Source organism: Actinia tenebrosa, unplaced genomic scaffold (genome assembly GCF_029948245.1).
Source record: "Actinia tenebrosa isolate PJP-AT-01 unplaced genomic scaffold, QUT_ActTen_1.0 PGA_scaffold15__27_contigs__length_11533743, whole genome shotgun sequence".
Lineage (NCBI taxonomy): Eukaryota > Metazoa > Cnidaria > Anthozoa > Actiniaria > Actiniidae > Actinia > Actinia tenebrosa.
Genome location: NW_028292575.1, coordinates 1,617,997 through 1,644,939, shown reverse-complemented (window position 1 = coordinate 1,644,939; position 26,943 = coordinate 1,617,997). Strand labels below are relative to the sequence as shown.

General features: G+C 38.9%; 1 protein-coding gene and 1 long non-coding RNA gene across 2 annotated transcripts; one reads left to right on the top strand and one right to left on the bottom strand.

The window, feature by feature from the left end:
• Positions 1-1,024: 1,024 nt before the first annotated feature.
• Positions 1,025-26,032, top strand: LOC116302832 (receptor-type tyrosine-protein phosphatase F). The gene is made up of 29 exons (XM_089030334.1): positions 1,025-1,301; positions 6,203-6,493; positions 7,321-7,617; positions 8,727-9,032; positions 9,272-9,562; positions 9,991-10,305; positions 10,629-10,934; positions 11,430-11,590; positions 12,391-12,529; positions 13,029-13,258; positions 13,627-13,711; positions 14,339-14,438; positions 14,906-14,952; positions 15,250-15,365; positions 15,764-15,854; positions 16,560-16,639; positions 17,035-17,071; positions 17,647-17,744; positions 18,248-18,370; positions 18,540-18,703; positions 19,099-19,234; positions 20,623-20,769; positions 21,353-21,446; positions 21,793-21,872; positions 22,177-22,314; positions 22,881-23,006; positions 24,060-24,211; positions 24,625-24,760; positions 25,777-26,032. The coding sequence occupies exons 1-29, from the start codon at positions 1,229-1,231 to the stop codon at positions 25,858-25,860; spliced, it is 4,443 nt and encodes a 1,480-aa protein (XP_088886460.1). The 5' UTR covers positions 1,025-1,228; the 3' UTR covers positions 25,861-26,032.
• Positions 19,682-25,811, bottom strand: LOC148910806 (uncharacterized). Its single transcript, XR_016119850.1, has 3 exons — positions 25,702-25,811; positions 21,768-21,898; positions 19,682-19,847 (listed from the first exon to the last, which is right to left on the bottom strand). It is a non-coding gene; the product is annotated as an uncharacterized LOC148910806 (long non-coding RNA).
• Positions 26,033-26,943: the final 911 nt, after the last annotated feature.

Here is a 26,943-nt window from a genome sequence, read left to right as displayed (position 1 = left end):
AACACACGATTGCGATTGTACTGATCTTAGATACTGAACTGAACATCTCAGGTATTCATAACAGGCCCATCCCTAGGACCTTGAAAGGGAAGTTTCAATTTTCTACCAATCGATCTTGTGCCATTTCTTGAAAAACTAAAATAGCGCTAAACTTTATTTCGTACTCTTACAAAAGGTGGAGGGGCAGGGGGGCACGTGGGGGGTGAGGAGGTTCATTCGGACCATCGAGCCATCCCTAGCGACAGGCCTGCATAATCCATCGGAATCCAAACGATAACCGGCTATCTTAAACCAAATTGATGGCTGTAATTTTGTTATGACAGGCCTTAAAATTTCAATCGTGAAGCAATTTCCGTTTATTTATTTCAAGGTGTCTGATTGGACTACATGTTTTTCGTGACAAAAGTGGAATTAAAGAATTGTTCGAAATTGAAAGGGTTGAAGTAAAGTATTCAGAGAATGAGTCGATCTTAACAAGTAAAAAATGAGAATCCAAACAAGAAATATGTATTCTTATAGTTGGAAAATGAGCGTTGATTCTTGAAAAGCGAGGAATCTTTTCTCGCCGTTTTGAAACCGTCATCAACAATATCAATAATAACAGTAACGACAGCAACAACAGCAACAACAGCAGCAGCAACAACAACAGCAACAACAACAGCAACAACAGCAGCAGCAACAACAACAACAGCAGCAACAACAGCAGCAGCAACAGCAACGACAGCAGCAACAGCAGCAACAACAGTAGCGCTACCATCATCAACAACAGCTGACAGCAGTAGCAACAGCATCACTGAACTCCTATTTATTACTCAGTCCAACATAGTCTACCTTTTCCCGCTTTTATACCTCTTCAATGCAAATGTCTGCATTGAAAATATTTGCCCTTGGTATTTACTATTTTACATTAGTGATGTTGACGGACTCAAATTTCACAGAGAAATAAAACATATCAGTCAACCTTCTGGGCCAACTCTTGACCTCAACGCATGACGTGTTAAATAACAAACACACTTGGCTCGAAATCATTCCATCACGGTTGAATCGACCCTAGCATCTGGCAGTCATTTCTTTGTATTTTTCAACCTTAGCCCTGCTAAAACGACTATTTAGCTTGGTAGGCAGCCATACTTGATGTCCTAGGACTGTTCATTGCGTTGCTGTGGTGTCAAGGCCGTGGAATTGTTTTTCGTTTGGAATACGGACTTTTAGAGGAAACTTGCTGACAATGAAGACACGAGTCTTACTTGGGAAAATTTTGACCTTTCTTCTTGCTCTCGAATGCTCCTCCGCTAATAACTGTAAGTATACTTCATAGAACCATTAAAAACTTTCCTCAACAATTCCTTTAACTTGTGTCGATCATCCATATTATAGAATATAGGTAAATATTTTCTTGCTTTTTTAAAGAAATCAAAAACTTTGATAAATCATTAATAAGTTTGTCAAAAAGATTTAGCGCCGACTGGAGATGTCATTATTAAGCTTTCTTTCTCTACTTCAAAATTAATTTATTGTTTAAATTTACGTAGAATTATTGAAGTTTCTTTGTGTGAGAAGTCAATGTACATAACTGTACATATTCTATGCTTTCAATCATTCACTCAGTACATCTATCAATGCTTTAGCATTTTATTAGAGAATTTGATGTTTTTTCCCCAGATCGTCATAGAGATAACACTAATTGTCTTATTGCAGTCGCTTGGTTTAGTAAGGTTTTAATCTAAATAAATCAAATACTAACAATAATAACGTGCTCAATGTGCGCTTTTCCGGTTTAATATGCCTCCTACAGGTCAATACAGGGTGATAAAGCACACTATAAGCTTCGATGGTGACTTACAGAAGTTTGGAGGATAAATGCTATTGCCTGTGATACTATGCTGACACATATGCAACATTAGAAGAGATAACTAGCTAAAAACTAGTGTGAGCTGCGTCGGTGTTTCATATGAAACAGTAATGATAAAAGGGTATATTATACACTGTGAAAACATGAATAAACTTACTGACGTTTCGGACGCTCGTCCTTCGTCTCTTTTACTCCGACGAAGGACTAGCGTCTGAAACGTCAGTAAGTTTTTTCATCTTTTCACGATGTAAAATTTACTTTTTTATCATTATTATATACAACATAGTTTTCACTCTAAACTCCGAATAAGTTCCTTTCTAGAAAAATTCGATAAAAATGTCCAAATCTTTGAACTTTAACTTTGGAATATCAAATTTTATTGCAGAAACGTTGATTATATTTTCGGCTTTGTATTTTAATTTCATCTTCTTTTAACTGCTTTTAAACTCTCTTCGCGAGATTCTTCTTTCAACTTAGGAAGAATTAGGATCTGTCATCAACAGCGCTTAGGCAAATCACTGTTACGTGAAGAAACGTATCGACTACAGTACTTTCCTCAAATCGCCCCGGAATTTTGTCATCTTGACATTCGCTCCGGGATTTTTGGTGTGTCTGTAGATACTTGATTTTAAAATAGAATAAACTAACTACACCTTAATTCGTCAGATTACAAGAGCGATAGATATGCCTGGACAAAGATCTCTTGCAATTCCTTTATAATGGCATACTATCCCAATAAGGTCGCAATTCGTTCGAGGTCAAGCAATGTTTAATTGGGGCTTGTCAGCTGTGGTACTTTGAAGTAAATTTAGTTGGGGAAATTATATAGAGCTTTCAAGGTGCGGATACGAGAAGAAAGTATTATGTGACTTGAGGAAAATGGAGAAGGAAGAAAAATGGGATTAAAAGAGATGGAAAGAAAGAAAGAGAGAAAGAAAGAGAGACAAGAAAAAGAAAGAAAGAAAGAGACAAGAAGAAAAGAAAGCCAAAAACGCACGAACGAGCCAACTGAAAAAGACGCATCACAAAAGGCGACTCCACGTTTTCGACTCCCTGGCCCTCCCTGTCCCTCATCGCCCTCTACCCCTCTCCCTCCCGCCCGCCTCGCCTCTCGCCTTCTCCCGCCCGCCCCCCCTCCCTCCCCCCCCCTCCCTCCCTCCCCCTCCCCCCTCCCTCCTTCCTCCCTCTCTCCCTCCCTTCTCCCTCCCTTCTCCCCCCCCCCTCTCTCCCTCCCTCTCCCCCTCTCTGCCCTCCTTCCCCCCACCCCGCCCCCCCGCTCCGCTTCGCGCTCTAGCCCACCTGTCTCCCCAATTATACAACATTTTTTATAAAGGTCAGAGTTGTTAGAGCACTTTCTTCCAAGTCGTCTTCTCCTTCGCCTTCTCCTTCTCAAGATAATTAAATCAAATTAGCTGCCTGAGAGACAGGGAACTCCAATCTGGTTAATCAACTGGCAATCATAAATCTGAAAAACTCAAATGAACGGAATAGCGAACGAAGAGCGACGAACTAGCGGGTTTTGGTCGATGTTAATCAAAGTGTTTCCATGGGAACATTGGGGTAAACACAAGGTTTTCAACGGCAAGTACCTATTGGATATCATAGAAATGCGTTGATTGACTACCAACAAAACCTTCCTCAAACCAGAATTTAAAAAAAATAATTTGGCGAAGACAAAAAATGGAGAATTTAACTAAAAGAAAAAACGAGAAGTGACCTCACAAGTCCTCTAGTCACGTACTGGTATATACTAATCCCTGTAAGCTTTGTAATTAATGAAAACTTTCTAAGGCATTGTTTTTCTCACTCTTCTAAAACGCATTACAAAGTTCCTTGGAGGTAAAAGAAACAAAAACCACTTTAGATACTTTTTTTCTTGTTGACCTTTTTGTACTCGAATGTTGTTGTTGTTATCGAGGCATTAATAATGTAAATATTTAATTTTATCATATCTATTGTCTTGCCTATTGTGTGGGTTGGCCACCCAAATACTTGCAAAATGGCCCCAAATCTCGCTAAAATTTCACCAGGACATTAACAAAGGTACAAATAATGACGCAAAGAAATCTTAGTTAGATTTGTTCTGAGAAACGTTTTTTTTTTTTAATTTCCCGTGAACAATACACAGGAACCTTGTTTTGGCTTCCGTGGCCTGTTGTCCTTGACACTGTTGCACACCGACAGATTCGTATTCTTGAATATAATTTAGATGTGGTAAGACAAAAGATTCTCGCCAACTTTCATTGATGTGTTGTATTGAAGCTATTACGGTACTAACTGGTGTTAATGACATAATTGAGAAATAGACACCTTGCAGCACGTCAGAATGCAGCTCAATCTGGAGGACATAACAATAGGTTACCAATTCTCAGGAGATTGAAATTCTTTTGTTTTGTTCTAAATAGTTATGCTTAGATCGACCACGGTATGAAGTAATTCTAGGGAAAAAATATTAGACTTGATGTGGGGTATGATGTAATGAATATTTATGAACTAACTATATATACATTTGCATGGCCATTACCTGCTGCTATTCTCTACTTTCACATCCCCATAATACTTTGCGTCTTTGGGGGGTAACTTTAGGGTAAAAACCCACTTATTTTCAAAAATAAAATGAAGAAGTAAAAAACAGAAAAAGATAGAAGCTTGAAGACGTGTAATGAAATCGTAAGTCAATACATTTTTTGTAAGACCAAAACTCTCGATGATCTGTTTACGCAAAAATAACTTGGAATAAACTGATAATCAGTATTGTACAGATAAAAACAGGTATAGTATTAATTCAATTAAGAAACCTTTCAATTTGGGACAGTTTTTTGATTGGTTACCCCCCCAAAGACGCAAGGCATTATGGGGATGTGAAAGTAGAGAATAGAGAGTTTTCACTCACGTGACAAGGCAGCCATATTGGTGTACCAAACAATAGAAACTTTCTGCACAGTTTTCGCGCAAAAATAGAGTTCAATTACCCGAGGGTAAAAAATGTATTGTTTTGGTAAACCAATATGGCCGTTGTGACATCACGTGAAAACACTCTATTGTACTTCCTATCTTCTCGTGTCCTTTACTTTCTCTCATTTCCTCTGGTTTCTATTTTTTAATTTATGTAATTTTTAATGATAAATACTTCTTAATCATATCAAGTAATGCTTTAAAAGTTTCACGTGGTGCCTTAAGTAATGTCATGTGCAAAAATCATTGCGTGATATAATTAAGATAGTCCGTGATAAAATGTATTAAAACTAACTGGCATATTAAGTTGAATCTCAAACTTTTTTCTACTTATTTATGTAAAATATATTGTCGTTTTCTACCACATATATATGCATACATAGTGTATTTTACTGAGGCTGTTTTCTTCTGTCGTCTTGCCAAATAAGCTTTCACCTGCTTCAACTATTATGATAGATGATGGTGGTAGATAGTAAGCTAAATTAAACTTCATTCTAGAGTTCGATAGTGTTGTTTTGATAAATTTTGAGTTTATATAAGAGAAGATGAGAAAAGAAAAAACGTTTGTGCCTACGTGCATTTTAACAGGAATAATATTAACTAATATTTATGCCATCTATTTTAAATTTTTCTATCTTTCAATCTTTTTTCCTTCATCTCTTCAAGGTTTTCTTTCCTCCCTTCCTTTTTTTCAATTTAATTTTAATTTTAATTCTCCTAATATTTCATATTTCGTTTCGAAATTTTTCGGTTTTTTTCTACAACATATAATCTTTAGATCCTATCACTGAACCTGACAAATGATGAATGGCTTAAGACAGACAGTTCTAAGAATATAATTTGCGGTTAGGTTAAAATCTAAAGACTGTGAAGTATTTGATGACAGGAACTTGTTCCATAATCGCCTTAGGAAAGCTTAACTCAGATTAACAAAGTGATGAATTGGTCTACTTTTAGCCGAAGTATGTTGTATGTCGTAACCTTATTGTTCGCCATGGACAGGTAAGGTTCCTGTTCATGGGACTACTGAAGATCGTATAAAGCCATCGGCCTAACAAAATATTATGAATTCAAACATCGGGTTTAGGTGGGCTATGGCTTTCATTTTTTTCCTTCGGACGTACGGACGGACGGACGGACGGACGGACGAACAGACGGAAAGACGGAAAGACGGACGGACGGACGGACGGACGGACGGACGGACGGACGGACGGACGGACGGACGGACGGACGGACGGACGGACGGACGGACGGACGGACGGACGGACGGACAGATAAACGAATGCACGCATGCACGGAGGGATGCAAGGATAGAAGAATGGATGGGTGGAATGATAGATGGAAAGATGATTTTTTACATGACTTATTTATATCCTTATATTTATTTCCTCATAGTTTCATTTCCTCCTCCCCGCTGGATACGTGCAGTGGACATCGACCCTTACACCGCCAAGATCTCGTGGCTAGTCCCGGGGGACGCCCGTGCTAATGAGACAAGATACAGAATCGAGTGGAAAAACGAATCTAGTCAGAAATCCTATGTGATAGTGAACGGAATCAAGGGGTACTATATCTTGAATAATCTGCAACCTTATTCTTATTACTACTTCCGTGTGCAACGAGGTACGGTCAGCGGTAGATATGGACGTTTCTCGAACTCAATTTGGATGGGAACACCAGAAACAAGTAAGGAGGTCATGTGTAAACTTTTTTAGATACAAGAATTTTCAAGAGCGGACCATAAAATGAAACTGTTTTTGCCTGCACCTGTTCAGGTTATTTTTTGTTTTTGTTGTCTAAATCTCGAATGATGTAAGTCGCAGCCTTTTGTCGCTGATGTTGTTGCTTGACTTGTTATTATCATTGTCGATGCTGTCGTTTTTGCTTTTGTCGTTCCTGTTCCTGTTTTTTTTTTTTTTTTTTTTTTTTTTTTTTGTTTTGTTGCCACAACAACTGTTTCTTTCTTGTTACTATTGACCCTGCTCTTGTTGCTTCCGTTGTTTTTCTATTATTGCTGTTGCTACTATAGGCAATTGTTTATGCGTCTGATGCTCCTTTTGATAGAGCTGCTCGATTTTTCTGCTGTTGTTATTGTACCTGTTCTGTTGTGATACTAATGTTACTGTTGCTGCTGCTGCTTCCGCTGTTGCTGATGCTTCTGCTGTTGTTGATGCTTTTGGTGTTGTTATTGATGCTTTTGCTGTTGTTACTGCTTCTGCTGTTGTTGATGCTTTTGGTGTTGTTATTGATGCTTTTGCTGTTGTTACTGCTTCTGCTGTTATTGATGCTGCTTCTGCTGTCGTTGATGCTGCTTCCACTGTTGCTGATGCTTTTGTTGTTGTTATTGATGCTCCTGCTATTGTTTCTGCTTCTGCTGTCGTTGATGCTGCTGCTCGGGTTTTCTGCTGTCGTTATTGCACCTTTTTCTTTCGTAATGCTGTCTACCTATTTTCCTAGTTTTTTACTACGTTGCAATTTCAAAATCATAATAATCTTCATCTTTCCTCCCCAAGAACCCACCGCTCCACCGACAAATGTTTCTGCCTACAACACGAGTTCAATGGGAATCCTAGTCCACTGGAACCGAGTTCCTCCACAACATCGTAATGGCCATATTCTCGGCTTCAAAGTCTGCTACTACAAAGCTTCACAGCCTCCCACTACAAGACTTTGTCTGTCTGTCTACGCTATGAGTATTCATATTGGTGGACTCGAGCCGTATACCCCGTATTATATCAGTGTGTTGGCCTACACGAATGTTGGAGATGGGCCTGGATCTCCACCGTTGCTTGTATGGACGGATGAGTTCGGTAAGAAACAAATACCCACAACTTTCATTATTTCATAGCTTGTTTGAACTTAACTCAACTTACTTAAGGTGACTGCCTACTTTTGGAAATTGATTTAAATTTTTTTAAGACTTCGATTTTCCGAATCAAAATTTAATGCTGATTCCAAATCTAGAAAGAAAAATAGGGTGTCCCGAGCTCGTTTTCGAGATAATCAGCATTTAATGAAAGCCTACGCACGAGATTTTGGAGTAAAAATTGGGCCACCGGAAGTGATTAGAAAAAAATTAATATTCATAAGATAATAGTTATTTGCAGACTCTATGATTGCAAGAATAAAGGCTAGTCAATCATTCTACAATAATATATGGATATTTTCGACAAAAAGACAAAGAGATAAATTGATTCGTCATATTTTGTAGTTTCGGTGCTCTTTAAAAATCTCATAAAGTCGAACAAAAATCCCTACAAAAATCTATTTTTTCATGTCTTACTGATTTAAACTTTTCCTAGAATGTTGATATAACATAGATTTTTAGAAGTTTTTTTCGAATAAGCTATTAAAAAATAGAGAGTCCCGTGCAAAATTTGAGGGTTTTGCCCTGTTGAAGCTCAAAACGCGTATGGTTCTTCAATAAAATCTTGTAGATTTTTCAGCGGTTTTTGAGCGCGCGCACATCGTGGGCTCAAATCCAACGTTCAAAAGTAGGCAGCCACCTTAAGGCTCATGGGGCTTTCATCTAAAGAGAACTTTATGCAACAAGGCCCAGATTTCAAAACAAAACAGCCGGTTCCAAATTGACTGGTTTCTTATGATCGACCTTGAGAGGCACTTTGCATAAATACAATATCCTGCTATCCTTCATTGCGTGTAAATCAAGCCTACAACTCGCCTACTACAGACGCGAGCGTGTTGTATACGATAGTTGTAGGCGAAAATCGTACCGTCTAAACCGGCCGAAGATGCAAATATAACCTGAGTATCAGGCCTTGGAAGGTTTGGGGGCCTTGCAAATGAGCCACTGGAAACTCCTCGAAAGATCGAGAAAAATCTTATAGAAGTAAATCTAGAACGGTTCCTTTGCTTTTCTTTAAAGAGTGTCTAGATACTGAATATATTTGATTGTTAGTTCCCTCTAGAGCACCAGTAATAACAGTCATGATCGCCTCAACCACAACCATCACGGTAAGATGGCAGCCAATCCCTCAGGAATATGTTCATGGAATCCTACGAGGATACGACCTGGCTTACCACGAGGCAGCGAACTACGGCAGTAAAAGAGTCGCTCGACTCAACACGACTTTCACGAGCTTCGTAATCAAAAACCTTAAGAGGAATACTATGTATGGGGTCAAGATTGCTGGTCTGACGAAAGTAATGGGTTTTATCAGGAATGGGAAGATAAGTCCCACATGGAATATCACAACCAGACCAGGTGAAGTGCTGATAATGACACCTCTCTTATACCTTTTTCCATCTTAGGGGCCTTATGTAATTTTGGAGATATTTGAGTTCAAACTACGGGATTTTATTTCCAGAGGTGGTGGCTACCGAAATAACCCACCCCTCTCCTCAAGTTAGCTTTGACTTCATCCCTTAGGGATGTTAATTAGATGTCCAAAAGTCGAGAGTTTCATCCTAAACAATTTTGTCACCATGCTTTTATCCACGCAGGATGCCAAGCACCAACAAACATAAATGCCTTTAGCCTCTGCCCGCAGTGCATGACGGTACAGTGGACCAAAGTTCCCGCCATCAACCCTCAAGTCAAGGTCATAGGTTACCGTGTAACTCTGAAGGCTGAAAACAGTGCAGATGTCGTAAAGGATGTTGGGTCAAGTAAGCAGAGTGCGGACATTACTGGACTCAAGCCTTATACAAAGTATGCCATTACGGTAGCAGCTGATACCGATGGTGGTTTGGGAGATTTTAGTCTACCTATTAACCAGGTCACTCAAGAAGGAGGTAAGAAAGTAAGAGTTTTTAATTAATAAATATTATGAATATTTTCTATTATTAATTTTTTAGAAGGCAGGGCGAATGTGAAGTTCCCAAGGTTTGACCAAACATCGACACTACTATCTCCAACAAAAATAGTACAAATTTGTATCCCAAGTGAATTATATGAATAGGATATATAGAAGGAACGGAGGAAGCAAAGAGAAAAGCCAGGAAAGAGGGAAAGAGACAAGGAAGCAAGGAAGCAAGGAAGCAAGGAAGGATGGATAGAATCAAGGAATTTTGCTTAAAAGCAATATAGAAAGGCGAAGCTAAGAGAGTAAGGGAGAAAAATTTGGAGGGAGCAAGGAGGGAAGGAGGGGAAGAAAGATGGATAAAAGAAAAGGCTAGGAATTCTCAATGAATTTATAGATCATATAAAGATTTTCTTTCAGTTCCATCTGTGGCTCCCAAACAAGTGTCCGTACAAAGCAAAGGTCCCAACAGCATTTTAGTCAAGTGGAGTCCACTGTCTTCAAACGACGTTAACGGCGTACTGATGGGATACAATGTGTACTATAGAAACATCGTTGCCAGAAATAAGCGATCAGATACTGCGGGAGTAGTCCATGCAACCAACATATCATCACCCAGCGTACAAATCGTTGGTTTAAAGCCCTTCTCGCTCTACAGAATTACAGTGGCTGCTTTTACTAAGAAAGGCATTGGTCCACCAAGTGCACCAACGACTGTAAGGACAGACGAGGAAGGTAAGACACGTTAGAGTAGATCAGAAACTCATAAAGGGGTTGAAGCATGTAACAGCCATATAGCATTTCCTTTGTACGATGCTCCGGAATATTCAACTGGTATATATATATATATATAGTCAACTGTTTTGACAAATTTCTTTCCAGTAAATCATGTACTCTTGCATAAAAAATTCCCCAAAATGAATAAGAGAAAGATATTTCAAAATTTTGAGTAAAAGATTCAGCAAATGTCTTGGGAATGCAAGGAAGTTCAGCGAGAAGCTTGGTACGTGAAAGAAGCGACCATCTTGAAGTTACTAAAATGGGCCATTTTTTTACAGTCCCGAGTCAAGCTCCAGGCGGATTCATTGCAAAGCCAAAAACCGCTCATTCCATTCTCGTTACCTGGCAACCACTACAACGTCAGTACACAAATGGTGTCTTGAAAGGTTACCATGTCAACTATATAAAAAAATATGCAGATTCCAGTGTGATTAAGAATGTGGTGACGGTCAATCCATTCATCTTGAACGTGACTATAAAGGGACTGGAGCCGAATACTCCGTATGATGTTTGGATGGAGGCATTCAATGCGAAGGGAGGCGGACCAAGTACCAACACAGTCACGACTACTACTCTTGAAATTGGTATGTGCAAATTCCTCTCCTTCTCCTTCTCCTCCTCCTTCTCATCCTCCTTCTCATCCTTCTCATCCTTCTCATCCTTCTCATCCTTCTCATCCTTCTCATCTCAGAATCTTCTCCCTCTCCTTCTCCCTCCTCTCCTTCTCTCTCCTTCTCCTTCTCCTCTCCTCTCTTCTCCTCCTTCTCCTCCTTCTCTCCATATCTCCTTCTCCTTCTCTCCTTCTCTAAAAGCATGGACTGTTGCAGCCCATGGTTTTGATCGGATTCTGGTCCCTTTCACACCCATTCCAATATGATGAATCATTTATAACGGATGCAAAATTATTTCTTCTTCTCCTTGATCTTGCTCTGTCTTGTCTTTTCCCTTTCTCATTAAGTTTTAGCCAGTTAAATGTGGTTGTACTATTCATTCCCTTTCATTCTGCACCATAAATCATGATATCAATATTTGTGAAGATGACACACTTTTTAAAGTGACGCACGGTCATTTTCCCTTAGTGCCAGCTCAGCCACGTGACGTAAAGGTTGAGGTCATCAATCCCAGATCGGTAAGAATCACGTGGAATTCACCTTTGAGTGACGTAACAAGCTACATGGTGAAATGGACGCAAAGAGGTCAACCGGGTGTGTCAGCAGAGGATAATCATAAGATTGTTAAGGTAAGAGCCAGTGTTCTTCCGCATGTGACGTCATGGGCGCAATCTTGAATTATTAATTTTGTCGCATTTTGAAGCAGCCTCTGGACTGATCAAAGTTTGGTTATGGCTAACTCACAGATCAAGCCCTGTAACAACCCCTGGGCTGATCTAAGCCAGGTCATGGCTAACTCACAGATCAAGCCCTGTAACAACCCCTGGGCTGATCTAAGCCAGGGCAAGGCTAACTCACAGATCAAACCCTGAAACAACCTCTGGACTGATCAAAGTTTGGTTATGGCTAACTCACAGATCAAGCCCTGAAACATCCTCTGGGCTGATCAAAGTCAGGGCATGGCTAACTCACAGATCAAGCCCTGTAACAACCCCTGGGCTGATCTAAGCCAGGGCAAGGCTAACTCACAGATAGAAGCCTAAAACAACCTCTGGGCTGATCTAAGTCAGGGCTAATTCACTGATCGAACCCTGAAACAATCTCTAGCTAGGCTGATCTAATTCAGGGCATGGCTTACTCACAGATCAAACCCTGAAACAATACCTCTGAGCTGGCATAAGTCAGGGAACGGCTGTCACACATATCGAATTGTAATCGGATTTAGCTTGTTAGGCTTTTTAGATTACACCTATCCTATCAATGGAAACACCCAAGAAACTCTACTCATACGAGATGCGGACTACAGGAATCAGACCCAGATATTAGCGACAACCTCTCAGTAGTTACCACTGCACGCCCTAGATTTCCTTATGAAGTTTGTTTCAATGTGTTGTAGTCGATAAAAGTTCATTTCGTTAATGTTTTGCAGATTAGCGGTGTCTATAAAAGAACTACGACGATCACGGGACTGTCTCCGTACAACATGTACACATTCGCGGTCCGAGAGCTGTCTAAAGGAAGCTGGGGACTATTTTCTGAGGCAGTCGACAAAATTATGCCAGAAGATGGTAAGCCCATATATAGTATGGATAAATTTATAAAGAATTTGATTCTCAATAAGATGACATGGTCTAAAACTAAAAAAAAATCTTACTTTTAAATAAAAATAAAAGGCGTAATTGTATTGCCATTCCAGACCACGTGTCATTCCCTTTTAAGCTTTAAGTTTAATTTTTGGCGTATTTTTCGCAATTTTTCGCAAGTGAAATATCCTAATTAAAAATCATTTTTTAAAACAGAGTTCTGTGTTTACTTACGATCAAAATACAATTTTGAAATCGTGAACATATTTTTTATTTTTGAAAACTGTTTTAATGCATGCGCTCTTACTTATTCCGGAAGTCCAAGAAATTCTGGTCTCAAAAAATGGAATCATGACAGAGCCCTCGTTCTTCGCCGCAGGCTAAAAGGAACGCAGTCTCTGGGTACGAGATTTTTAATGAATAAGTTATCAAGCTACATAATTCATATCTAACGTTACTTGTAACATCGTTTTTTTAACCAAAGCTCCCAGCGCACCATTGGATCTCTCTGTATACAAGAAAGACGGTCCTACTCTTGTCCTCTCGTGGCGAAAGCCTGAATATAGCAATGGAGTCATCCGCAAATACGTCTTGTTTTTTGCCGATGTTAAAGGAGTGGAGTTATGGAAAGACACCGTTAGTGACGGCCTGTCAGAGACGATTATTAAGCATACCTTTGTTTTACCCGACAAGACCGCTGACTACAAAATAACGGTGAGATAAGAACAAGTTTTATGATTTTTTTTCCAGTAAGCTCTGATTGATTTATAGAAAGCACCTCGCGTGTGGAATATTCAAAGAGGTGTGCCACACCTCATTAGCACGCACCGCCCTTTAAAGTTAATTAGATATCTTAATCATTATTATTGAAAAATAATAATGATAAACCTCAAGAACGTTGTCATATAAAAATGAAATAATAAGAATAACATTTAGGAATTTAATGAAAAAAAACTTAATGTAAGTTATTTTAGACTAATAATATTTTTTTCAAACTCAATAGCAATTTTATAGGAATAAAAAATAAAGGGAGATTTTCACATCAATCTTTTTGTAAAGCTGGTTATTATTTCTATTGACAGGTGCAAGCGTTCAACTCTAAGCCTGGTAAAAGGAGTGAAGTCATCACCGTACAACATGTCAGCAGCCATGATTCCGTAGGATATGGTAATGAATACAAACAGTAGTCATATTTAATTCGATAATCAAAATGAATTCACTGAAGTTGGCCTGTTGCGGCAATTTACGATAAAAATCGTTGGTATTTAGACGAGTTCACGAAAAACTGTCTATAAAAATAGACAGGTCATTAAAGGGCCTCAGATTAATATTTCGAATAACGTAAAGGAAGCATGACGCATCGACCGTATAATGTATGGAGAGCATTTTTAGGTCGGCCACGCTTGTATGCAGTTTCTTTTTCAGGCGTATTGGCTACATGTTTTCGATGGGAGGGGGCTCTACCCAACATGATATGGAACCCCACTCCACCGGTCTGCCATTACAATTTCGCAAACGTTTGTCTATAGCATTAAAAATGTTGTCGATGATCGTGTATCATACCAACGTTTTTTTTAAATTGTTCGTTTTTAGGACCTATCCTCAATTTATTTTGTAAACATTGTTTGACGGAATAACATTAAGTCAGAATCTATGTATTGCTGTCTAAGTATTGCTGTCATGTTGGATGGCATCTGTTAAAAAAGCCGAACCAATATGAAATATATATTTTCGTGGTATGTCCTTCCAAAAGATTACGCACTAGTTATACTGATCTTTGATCTTATTTCTTAGCATCCAAATCGAATAAACGCATCAAACTACCATGGCTGATTTTCATCATCAGCGCCATAGTGCTGTTTGCACTCTGCATCATTGTATTCATCCTAATAAGGTTTGATTCAAAATATTGCCACAGGTATCCCAAACTTGAAATCTGCACGCTTTGAGAAAATATATTTGGAACTAAAATAGTTTATAAAATCTTTAAAATAATAATACTTGAAAATATAAAACTGACCTTTTGCTTTCTTAATTTTTTGTTGGCTGACATTTTTTTCCAGAGAAAAACCAAGAAATACCGTCATTCGGAAGTGATGTGTAACAATTTTGGTCTAGTCCCTCTATTTTGAATCAATGTAGCCTTGCGTGACCCAGAGACATGACCAGTTAGGGTGTCTTCCATCAGAGTCTATTCTAGAAACAAAATTAAAGATTATTAAAAATCATCGGATTATGAAGCGCGCATATTCCAAGCATGGGTTTCCCTGTGTAAGTGGCTATTTATGGTTATGTGTATTTGTTTATGCAATATGATTTTTAATGCATTTTAATGAATTGAAAATTAATGATGATTTTCAGAAAATCCGGTAAAAAAGCGAAAAGCAGCCAGCCTCAAGAAGAAATGAGTAAGTCTAAGAGAACATAAGTAATAGAGGGAACATTCTTAATATCGCGCCTTGCCATGTAAATTCTCGGTTGGGCTATTTTTGGTTACCGGATGCAGTTTAAATTTAAATTTCGCCTTACCCCTACTCCCGTGCGTCAACTAACGCGCGGGAGTAGGGTAACCTCTATAAGATGTTTTACATAATATTCTTCTCAGAGAAGAAAAACCTTATATATTTTTTTAACCCAAACATGGCCGTAAAAGAAACCCCTCTACATGATTGTATAAGAATTAAAAAAACTATGTCTATTTGCAGTTGCTATGATACCAAAGAGTTTCGGTGCCCGCAGGCCTATCCCTGTTGATGACCTTAAAAGACACTGCGACCGTTACCATGCCTACGATGACGCTCTTTTTATTGAAGAGTTCAAGGTAATCAATGTCCCCTACTCGGGCTACCTGTGTCAAAGTTTACTAAAGACTGGAATGATGTAGTTCTACAGTGTTGGGCGTGAAAACAAAAAACAAAAACAAAAAACAAACAAACAAACAAAAACAAAAAAACTGGAAACCCAAGTTTACAACCATCGTCTGCTTAACTTGTTGATAGTCTGACAGGGACTGCAGAGACAAAGGGGGGTGAGGTAGGGAGGTAGGGCTGGCTGTGGAATACAAACTACATTCGCTTTTTTAAATAAGCCACTTTTTAATAATTTGCAACTAACAGTCACGTGCTGATATATCACTATGCTTACGTGTCGTATAATATTGTTTTTAAAAGATTAATATTACATTAATACCTAATAATATTGTGAATCGATTGATTTCAGAGCCTCAACCACATACCCCTACGATCGACATACGACGCAAGTCAGACTTCCTACAACAAGAATAAAAATCGCTTCCCCAATATTCTACCATGTAAGTCTTTATCTTTCTTATTACATCATATCAAAATTCACATTATAAAATAACTGTTATAAATCTTGCATTCTGATTGGTTGGGAGCGCGTGCTTTATGATAGCACACAGCACGCAAACGCCCTTTGCATTTTATAAAAGAAATAAAAAACTTGCTTGCTGTGCTGTGTGGAGATATAAAGCGCTTGGGGATTGGCAGAACACTCGAGTAGTGTCGAGAAGCATTCCGCGTCGTGCTTCTCCTAACACGTCTCTCCTGTTCTGCCAATCCTCGCGTGCTTTATAACTGCACACAGCACGCGCGCTTTCTATTTCTTCATTTTGTTGGGTTGTGAGCTTTGTAGAGGCTTTGCACCATCACGTGATGGCAGCCATGACAGCAGGCACAACAATAGTGTGGATTTCACCTGGAAAATTAAATTCTTTCTCAAGTAAATCAGATTAGAATCAATTATTTCTCCTTTCTGACATGAATATCATCACATGATAGTGCACAGAGTTAATATATTGGCTTTATTCCCCTTAGAGGCGGCGGGTCTACTTTAAAAGTGAAAAAGGTGTTGATAAAAGTTTCACTACACAATCCTTCTTAATTATTATGTGATTGCGAAATACCGTATACAACCTATGATAGAACCTTAAAGTTAAATATAACCAAAGATGTATAAAATTAATCATGTAACTAATATAAACGTGTTTTTCTAGATGACCATACACGGGTGGTACTGAAATCTCGTAAGGATTCACCTCCAGGATCTGATTATATTAATGCAAGCCTCATTGATGTGAGTATCCTTCCTCCCATCATTTCGTTTCTTTATTCCTCCCTCCCACCCTTCCTTCCATTCTTCTTTTTATCTTCTGCTATGCTTCAACCTCTCTATAAACGCACCAAATCCATCAGTAAGGTAGTCTCCCTCGCATCCGTTTTTAGTGTCGGTCGTCACGCAACGCTCCCTCCCCACAAACGTTTGTGAATCTTTCAGAATCTGCTTTTCAATTAAGCATCTTCTCTCTTTTAATTTTTTAGGTTAGTTTTAATTGGAAGACCGATTTAATGTATCGTTTTTTTTAACCAATCATAAACTTGCTGCAAACGGTGCGGGATGCCCCAGATCAATCATAAAATCACCAAAACCATTTGCTCCGTCTAATTAAATATTTTTTTCCTGTTTTAAAGGGTTACGGCTGCCCAAGAAAATACATTGCAACTCAAGGTAAATATCGAATATCATGAGAATATGCAACTTGATCAACACATTTCCAGGGTTCCTACGGAGCATCATTTTCCACTGACTGCAACGAATCATGTACTCAAAATAATAGTATCTGTGTCATATTTGAACTACTAATATGTATGGGAATGAGATCGCAGGCACTTACAACACCATTACGAGGCGTTAAGAGGTTCAGGGAAATACTGGGTCGAGTTGGCATTGTGGTGCATTGTGGGGCTGTTGAAGGGGACATTTCCAAGAGAGTAATCCAGTACCGCTGGAGAGCTGGATTTACATTGCTCCCTAAGTACAGTACCGCTTTTGTAAGGTTAGGTTTTGTGCTATTGTTTGAATGACCAATCTTTTGTTTTTTTAATCCAATCATGTGACTCGCTCTGAGCGGTACGGGCTGGCTTTTCCAAGATGGCGTCTATTTCGTTCCCTAAAACATTCCAACAATGCACTTTAATAGAAACTCGATCCAATTTTTTTTCTCCACCTGAAAAACTTAGGACTCTAAACTGTTTATCATTTAGGTAGTACAAACTGTGACAATGCAATTTCTAATTTTACAGGTCCGTTGAAAGAAACAATCAATGATTTCTGGCGAATGGTTTGGGAGAGAGAATGTTCAACTATTGTCATGCTGGGGGACATAGAAAACACACTGAAGGTGAGATTTATTTATAGAATATGAAAATCAGGTTTTACCTTTTTAAACTACTCGGATCGGAGTGGGGGAAAAAAAAGGGCCGGTGCAGTCTTTTAGCAAACAAGTAACAAAGTTTCTTCTATTACAAAACTTTTTGAAAGACTTCAATTTTACAACCAACATCCCCTTGCTTTAGGCACTCTTTCGCGAGGTTCTCTCCACACGCATTCCATTTACTATCATTTACTGTCATAGCTCACACATTTATCATCTGCAAAACACAACACCTAACTCACATGTTGCTTTTTACGGATGAATTAAGGCGGAAAACCAGACAAACTGGAGAAAAATCCTCGTGGCAAAGGAGAGAAACCATAGAAATATACTCAACTCGCATATGTGAACCCCACGCATCACGGAAATAAGCAGTCGTGAGAAACAGCACGTTAGCAGCACAACTCCCACTTATACATTACTTGCCAGTCAAATAGTGGGCATAAACTATTGCTTGTTTTTCCTGTTAGCTTCGTAGTGACTGTGAGAAGTACTGGCCGGAGCATGGCCATCAGGAGTACGGTGATCTTGCAGTATCTATTGTAGATGAGATTCATATGTCAGACTGGAGCATTAGGACTTTCCTTGTCTGGGTAAGGACTATTTATGTCGTATATATCATGGTGATCGGGGTACGTGGTGTGCATAGGAGGCGCAACAGTCAAAATCGTAAAAAGACACTACCAATAGTTTTGTTTCGTAGTATTCTCCATGGTCATGTTGATTCTCATGGGTTTTCTGTGTCTATTTTAACATTTTCAGTCGACAGATCCCGAGTGCATGGACAAGAGAGAATTGACTCAATACCAATATACTGCCTGGCCTGATCAGGGCGTACCAGAACATACAGCATCCATATTGATATTCCAACATAAGTTACGAGTGGCACTCCCCTTGGAAAAAGGCCCAATTGTGGTACATTGTAGGTGAGGGAATCATTGTTTATCTCTATTCTTCAAACAAAAATGAGTGGTTGGGTAGGTGGGTAGGTGGGTCGGTGGTTGCTTGGTTAGATAATTAAACATATAAGATGGATGGATGGATGGATGGATGGATGGATGGATGGATGGGTGGGTGGGTGGGTGGATGGATGGATGGATGGGTGGGTGGGTGGGTGGGTGGGTGAGTGGATGGATGGATGGATGGATGGATGGATGGATGGATGGATGGGTGGGTGGATGGATGGGTGAATGGGATGGCATGGATTGGATTGATAATTAATGATCAAGCGGAGTAAAAGAAAATAGTGAATGAATAAACTAAAAAACAAATGACATGATAGCAAATAACATCACTGAAACAATGCTCATTTTTCTTTCAGTGCCGGGGTTGGACGCACTGGTACGTTCATTGCCATCGACTCCCTACTGGACCAAAGACTAATGGAGGGGGTGGTAGACGTGTATGGTTTTGTCGCCCAGATGAGAACACAACGAAACAATATGGTCCAGACAGAGGTACGTCACACAGATTTCAAAAAAGGCTGAAGGGTTGAACGGCGAATGGTAATCGGTGTGAATGTCAATTGCACGACCGAAACGAACTTTAGAAACAAATGCAAAGTTCATGCTTCATATATTCCATTTTAAAAGGAAACGTTGAAAAATATTATATGCGACATACAAAAACATTCACCAACCTTTCTTAAAATAGCTGTATACATGTATAAAACAAGCAAGCAAGTAAGCAAGAGCTGATTCATTCGTTTTGTCGAGGTTTTGGTGAAATTCATTCGGCCTTTTATTACAGCTCCATTTAAGTGTCTTAAAATGAAATCCCCACGTTGGCTACAAAACTTCAAATGTTTAGGCAATTCCATTCTGCTGTCCTACAAGTTTGCTTATATTGAATAATAGACTTCTAGGCCTTAATAGCAATGAGATAAATAGCCTATTCGAGTACCTTAAAGCCATGACATTTCTGCTTTGCGGTCCATGTTGAATGTTGAAAGTAAATTCACTCTCGAATCTTGTCTAGCTGTTCTTTAGAACCTTTCTGCCTGATTCTCCAGAATTTATTTTTCGTACTCCATGTTCTTGTCCAACACTGGCGTTCTTATAAAGCAAATAGCTTAGAAAATAGAAATTTGGTTTGTGGAGTAAGCAACGCGCAACACATGATGCTACGTTAATCTTACAATATAGCCCACCTCCGAGATATGCTTCGCTTGTAACGCACAAAGGTTTCAGTATGAGGCTACGTGCTAAATTAGATTTATTCTTACCGCCTGTCACGAATGACTGAGCATTTAGCACGTAGCCTCATACTGAAACCTTTGTGCGTTACAAGCGAAGCATATCTCGGAAGTGGGCTATTGGAAATGCAGGCGCTCTTACCACGTACGAAGGCGTTGGAATGTTCGTACTTCACACGTGCATTTCGTACTAGGGGTACAAAAATGTGGTAGCACAAAAAATATGTTCGGTTGATTTGTTTTGAGATTAAGTATTCTTATAAATTTATAATTAGAACATGAATATTTCAGAGTAGAGAATCGAAGTAATTAAAAGAAAAAAGAGAAAAAAACAAAACAAAACAAAACAATAAAAAAGCCGTTCAAAAATATGATGTTGAAGAGATCTCGTTTACCTGCTAACTACCTTTTAAGTAATATTTGTACCCCCTTCTTCATCGTCATTTAGTTTACTATTTTTCCTACAAAGTTTACCCTTCCCCCCCCCCCCCCCACGCCTTTCTATTCCTCGTAAAGTTTACCCCTCAAATTACGTTTTTTTTCAAAAATATATATAGCCCCTCTAAAATCATACCGCGCACCCCCCCCCCCCCCCCCATCTCCTCCGTTACGACGTAATAAACGATCAGTCTGAATTTGTTTTGTTTACAGGATCAATACTCTTTCATTCATGATGTTTTAAGGGATGCTTCTGTCTGTGGGATCACAGAGATTCATTCACAAGAGATCGGTGATAGGCTTCTGGTTCTTTGTGATAATGATCCTGAGGTTAACAGGAGGCGATATGATGAATTTGATGTAAGTATAATACACCCAACTTTTCATTTATTTATTTATTTATTCGTTCGTTCGTTCGTTCGTTCGTTCGTTCGTTCGTTCGTTCGTTCGTTCGTTCGTTCGTTCGTTCGTTCGTTCGTTCGTTCGTTCGTTCGTTCGTTCGTTCGTTCGTTCGTTCGTTCGTTCCGCGTTCGTTCGTTTGTTCGTTTCGCGTTCGTTCGTTCGTTCGTTCATTCGTTCGTTCGTTCGTTCGCTTGTTCTTTCGTTCCGCGTTCGTTCGTTTGTTCATTCATTCATTCATTCGTTCGTTCGTTCGTCCGTCCGTCCGTCCGTCCGTCCGTCCGTCCGTCCGTCCGTCCGTCCGTCCGTCCGTCCGTCCGTCCGTCCGTCCGTCCGTCCGTCCGTTCGTTCGTACGCTCGCTCGCTCGTTCGTTCGTTCGTTCGTTCCGCGTTCGTTCGTTCGTTCATTCGTTCGTTCGTTCGTTTGTTCGTTCATTCATTTTTTAAGTTTCACCTTTTTAGTCGTCTTTGTTCATGCTATATAGCAATATTTCATCATTCAACCATTTAGTACTTATTCACCTAATGGTACTATTTTTGTCAGAACCTCCCAGTCTACGAACCAGAAGCTTTTGAACAAAGTGTGGCTTACATTCGCGAAAATATCGTAAAAAACAGATGCCCAGATGTCCTACCTTGTAAGTTGAATGCTGTTTTAACTTGCTTCTAAAGACGCTACGTCACGTGACGTCACAGCCGCCATGTTGGTGTACCAAAACAATACATTTTCTATCCTTGGGGAATTGAATTCTATTTTTATGCAAAAACTGTGCAGAAAGTTTCATTGTTTGGCATACCAATATGGCTGCCTTGTCACGTGAGTGAAAACGCTCTATTGGTCGTTTGTACTGATATGTCACGTGACGCAACTGCCTTGTTTTTAGTGAATTTGGGTAACATGACCGATAAGCGCAAATGTTCTAGTAATGGGGCCCAACTGAACCCAGGGTCTTACTAACCTTGAGTATCTTCGTATTGTTTCAGTTGATGGTAATCGTGTTCGTATTTCTGGTCTGTCTAGTAATCCAGGGACAGCAGATTATATCAACGCAAGCTACATTGACGTGAGTATCAAAGTTCCTATTCCTGCCTGAAGAGTTAATGAAATGATGTAAAGGTTAAGTTGTTAGTAGCGCTTTAATCGTTAGACAATAACAACGACAGTTTAACAGCATCATTAGCAACCTTCGACGTTAAAAAATGAAAATTTTCAGGGTTCGTTCTGTGAGTTAGCTATAATCGCGCCCTGACTTATAGATCAACCAAGAGGTTGTTTCAGGTTAGCCATGCCCTGAGGTTGGTTCTGGGTGACGATCAAATTGAAATCCATTGTTTTAAATAAGTTGGCCTTATCTTGCCATTTTTCAGGGTTACAACGAGGGAAGAGCCTATATTGCTACCCAGGCTCCCATGGAAAACACAGTCACAGAATTCTGGCAAATGGTTTGGGAGCAGCGATGTACCGCTATTGTCATGCTCGCTGGACTCACCGACAAAACAGGCCAAGTAAGAAACGATGAAGAGTAATCAATGATCGATATCATTTAATATCATCAATATCATTCTTTCGTTTTTTGACTGGATTCTGAAGATGATTTACGCTCAGGCTTTCGAAACGTCAGTCATCATCTACAACAGTCTTTCTCAAGACTACACTCACCCGGACGATCACACTTCACAACAAACTTCAACACCTGGCTTCCAACAATTTATTCATAATAGTATGATTGAGTCAAAATACAAATAAAACAATTACTAAATGAATATAGTATAAAGTTGTATAAAGTATAAAGTTGTTTTTAAAACCAACAGCAAGTTGAGCAAGTCGCATGTATATAATATCGAATGAATTGATAGACATAGAGGCCTAGGGTACTATATGGCCCCGCGGAGATGCGGTTTTTATCTTCGAGTGTTGAGGTGATATCTTATGAGTGAGCGCAGCGAACAAGTAAGATATCCTCAACATGAGAAGGTAAAATAGATTTTTCATCGATAATTATGTAAGTGTTATATAAGTAAAAAGTGGGACAAATTAGACATTAACTCCCGTCTTTAAATCGGTTGACTAGGAAGAGTGTGTACAATACTGGCCATTGCAAGGCTGCTTACGGTATGGTAAATACATCGTCACCAAGATAGATGAAGAGATACTGGATGACCACACACAACGAGTCCTGAAGCTCAGATGTCATGGGGTATGTACACCAGTATGTTTTCCAAAATTAATTTTACCCGCAAAATATAAAAACCTTTATAGATAATATTTGAAGATTTGAATGTTTTAGCTAGGGCGTAATACTTTCCCATTTCAGACCACGTGTCATTCCCTAGAGTATCATTTCTTTGTTTAATGGTGGCGTACGAGAAGACCCATGAATATAGACCCCTTGCATGTGACGCCAAAGCAGCTCAATTTGGAGGACAAAAATTCTCCTGAGAATTACAAACCTTTTGTTATAGTCTTCCAATTTGAGCTGCATTCCGACTTAAAGGTAAAGTCGTCTACGAAGTCACTTGCTTTCAATCTGTCGTTCGAGAGAAGTGGCTTGGTATACCTTAGCTCCCCCTAGTCCTCTTCCCTCAGAAGTCAAATCCAAGACCAGGACCCAATCAAATGTTTTTGCTGACAGCTTGGATTTTATATGGCACGACAGACGACACCGTTACTGCAAAAACCCGACAGTTAATAGTTTGGGCTAAAATTGATGACAGCGTACGAAATCACTGATTATCCTTTTAGAATGCTTGGAAATGGCGCTATCACGGTCACGGCACGGCTCGCCGATGCCGTGAATTTTTAACAATTATTCAATACCCGTTGTATGGAGATGTCATTATTCTTTACAACTCTTATTGGGTATCAATCAGGAAGGAAAATTACAGAACCAACATGCTACCCAAAACGGAAAGAGCGAACGGGACTCTAGGTCCCATGCTAGGCATTTCCTTTTGACTAACGATATGAATCAATAGAGAATTGTCTTGGAAAATTAAGTAAAGTTATAGTAGTAAAAATTGATAACTAGTGAACCGAGAACGGCCAAAAAATAATCAATGGAGTTCAAACAAACGAAAATCCCTGAGGTTCAGTTATTGTCGAGTACGAAGACAAGGACACTTACGAACTAATGACCAAGTACATGTCAGATCAACATCAAATGTGTCCTCAAGCAAAGAAAAGTACCTATGCCGCAGAAACAATTTAAATAGGATAGTTCCACGAAAGTATTTTTCTTTTCTTTTCGCAGAGTATGGAAAGTTTGTTAGTATATCACTTCCAATATCACAACTGGCCTCGATACGGTGTCCCTCCTCGAGTCAACGGACTGGTGTGCTTACACGAACAGATACAGAAAATACAGCTCGTAGAGGATCATGGTCCTACCATCGTGCATTGCAGGTATGCATATGTAACTAAGGAAATCCATGTTGGTTTTGCTGTTTTATTATTGTTTCACAGAATTAGCCATTCTGAGGTTGGGAGGAAAAAACTGGTAGGAATTGCAGTGCATTATTGGATTGCTTTAGGGGACATATTACCAAGATGGCGCCTATTTCGCCTAATTCAATGTTACAATTCACTGCAGTGCTGCAGTGCCAGATCGAGCCAGTTTGTCCACAACATCCGGGAATTGCTAATTGAACAATCACAATTGAATGGTCGTAGACTAAAATCTGAAGGTTTTTTGTTTTGTTTTTGGTTTCTCTGTTTCTTTGGATTCAAGCTAGCCAGCCGCCTTTTGGTATTTTGTTTTTAAAGCCCTCTTATAATGTTATAAATATTGCTTACTCAAAATCTCCATCTGTCAACAGCGATGGGGCAGATCGTACTGGAGTCTACTTGACATTGGCCATCAGTATTGAACGACTAGAGGCTGAAGATAACATAGATGTCTTTCAGACTGTCAGATGGTTGCGATCACAAAGACCAGGGATGGTCGGCAGTGCGGTAAGTCTATCTTAGTTATGACTATAGAAACACACTTGACGTGCGGTAACCGTGCGTAACAGCACCGTGTTTTGACATTTTGACAAAATTAGCATTTAAGTCCGGTGTTGTGATTGGTCCAACGGATGTTGTCATTCTTGCACCGTGACTTTGTCGTGTGTTACGTGTATCTTGCACAAAGAGCAGGGATGGTCGACAGTGCTGTAAGTCTACCTTAGTTGTGACATATTAAAGACACTTGACGTGCGTTAACCGTGCGTGACAGCACCGTGTTTTAGTATTTTGACAAAATTAGCATTTAAGTCCAGTGTTGTGATTGGTCCAACGGATGTTGTCATTCTTGCACCGTGACCGTGTCGTGTGAGAAGTGTAACTTCACAGTCAAATCCGCCATCCGACAATCCGATCAAAGAGAATTTTAGACTGAGCACAGCAATAGCAATTAGCAAAGCAGCTGAAATACTATATTATTTTCTTCCTTAAATCTATGTGTCTAGCAGATAGAACGAGAGATTATCTATTAATGAATGTTAAATAAACAAATAAATAATAGATGGTTATAAATATGATAATAACAATAGTTTTCTCATCCAAAGATTCAGAAATGTTTTTCAGAAAATTTTTTTCCCCTGGACGGTTTCAGTTCAGGAAAAAATCTTAGTATTTTAGAATTCAAACATTATCCACAAAAAGTGCTTTACTTTGCTTCAATAAGAATAGATAAATAAATAAGTATCATTTCCACTGTTTAGAACCCTGAGTTGTCTATACTGACTAAGAGAAGGTAACTCAAAGCGGGTTGTACGAAAACGTTAGTAACCAACAACAACCAAAGTTTAGTAAACAACAAACGACAACAAGAACGACTCTTCGTTGCTAAATTTATATCTAAAAAATATGCAACTTTTTTTCCAGAAAGGTTTCAAAATAATGTGACTTACCCTTCATACTTGCATTTTGTTATCATTTTCTGTGATATTTCTTGTGTTTTATTTGCATTTTTTGCCTTTTTCTAGGAGCAATACAACTTCTGTTACCAAGCAGTAAAAAGCTATCTATCATGGCGGACAAGAGCGAACAATGACTACGTCACAGCATAACACGTGACTCAGAAACATTAGGACGAGGTTCTCCAACAGCTACTACGTATTTACGACTTTGCCTGAATGGCTAACTTATAATCTGCTGGTTTTATTTTCTATAGAAAGTAAATTAAATGTAAAAAAAAAATGTATTTAGTGTTTAGGATAACTAAAAATAATGTTCTTGGAAGCTCTATTTTCGTTGTTATTGTTGTTTTGTTGTTGTTGTTCTCAGACAATTTACTAAAGATAAGTTTTCATTTCTTTTTGTGTACGATTAATTCATCTACTCCGTATTCTCTTTCTCTTTAAGCTTCTCCTTCTACTTCTGCTGTTGCTTCTCCCTCTGTTTCTCCTTATCCTTCTTCTCCTTCTCAATCTCTAACTCCCCACTTCTTTTTCCAAAAAACGTAGTTTTCTTCGATCGTCCCCACTTCTTTTTCCAAAAAACGTAGTCTACTAACTTCTTTCAATTTTTCCTCCTCTTCATCCAGTTCTCCTTTTCAAGGCTCTTTCTTCTTCTATTTCTAGTCTTTTTAAGTTTTTTTGTCAATCACTGCCTTTTGTCATTATCAGAAAGCATATTTACCGCATACACTTTCCAGTGCAAAATAAATCCGCCCGTGGAAAAGCACTAAAATCAACTAATCGTCGAAAATCTTTTGTTTAATAATATCTTACTTTCCAGTTGAATATTACCCGTGTTATTTAGTACTAAGATAGATCGATAGTAGACTTGTTCATTAGTTTATAGTCAGACTCTAGTTCTTCTTGGCTAATTTACATGTTTATTATTATTATCAAATATATTCTCAACCTAAGAGTGACAATTTTGGACAAATAGCTTTATAAAGACAAATACCACACATATAAAAAATGAGAAAATTGAGTTTTTAACCTTTTTTTACATAAACTATGCATTTATGTATTTTTCGATAAAATCAAAACGTAATAAACAATTAAATTTATGCAAGACACGACTCATACTTTGCTTTTGCGCATGCATAACTATAAGAAAAATCATATGCGCATGCTCACAGTTTGTTTGTTTAGTTAAATGTGTTTTGAAGTCATCGAAGGTAGCACGATCACGTGCACCTC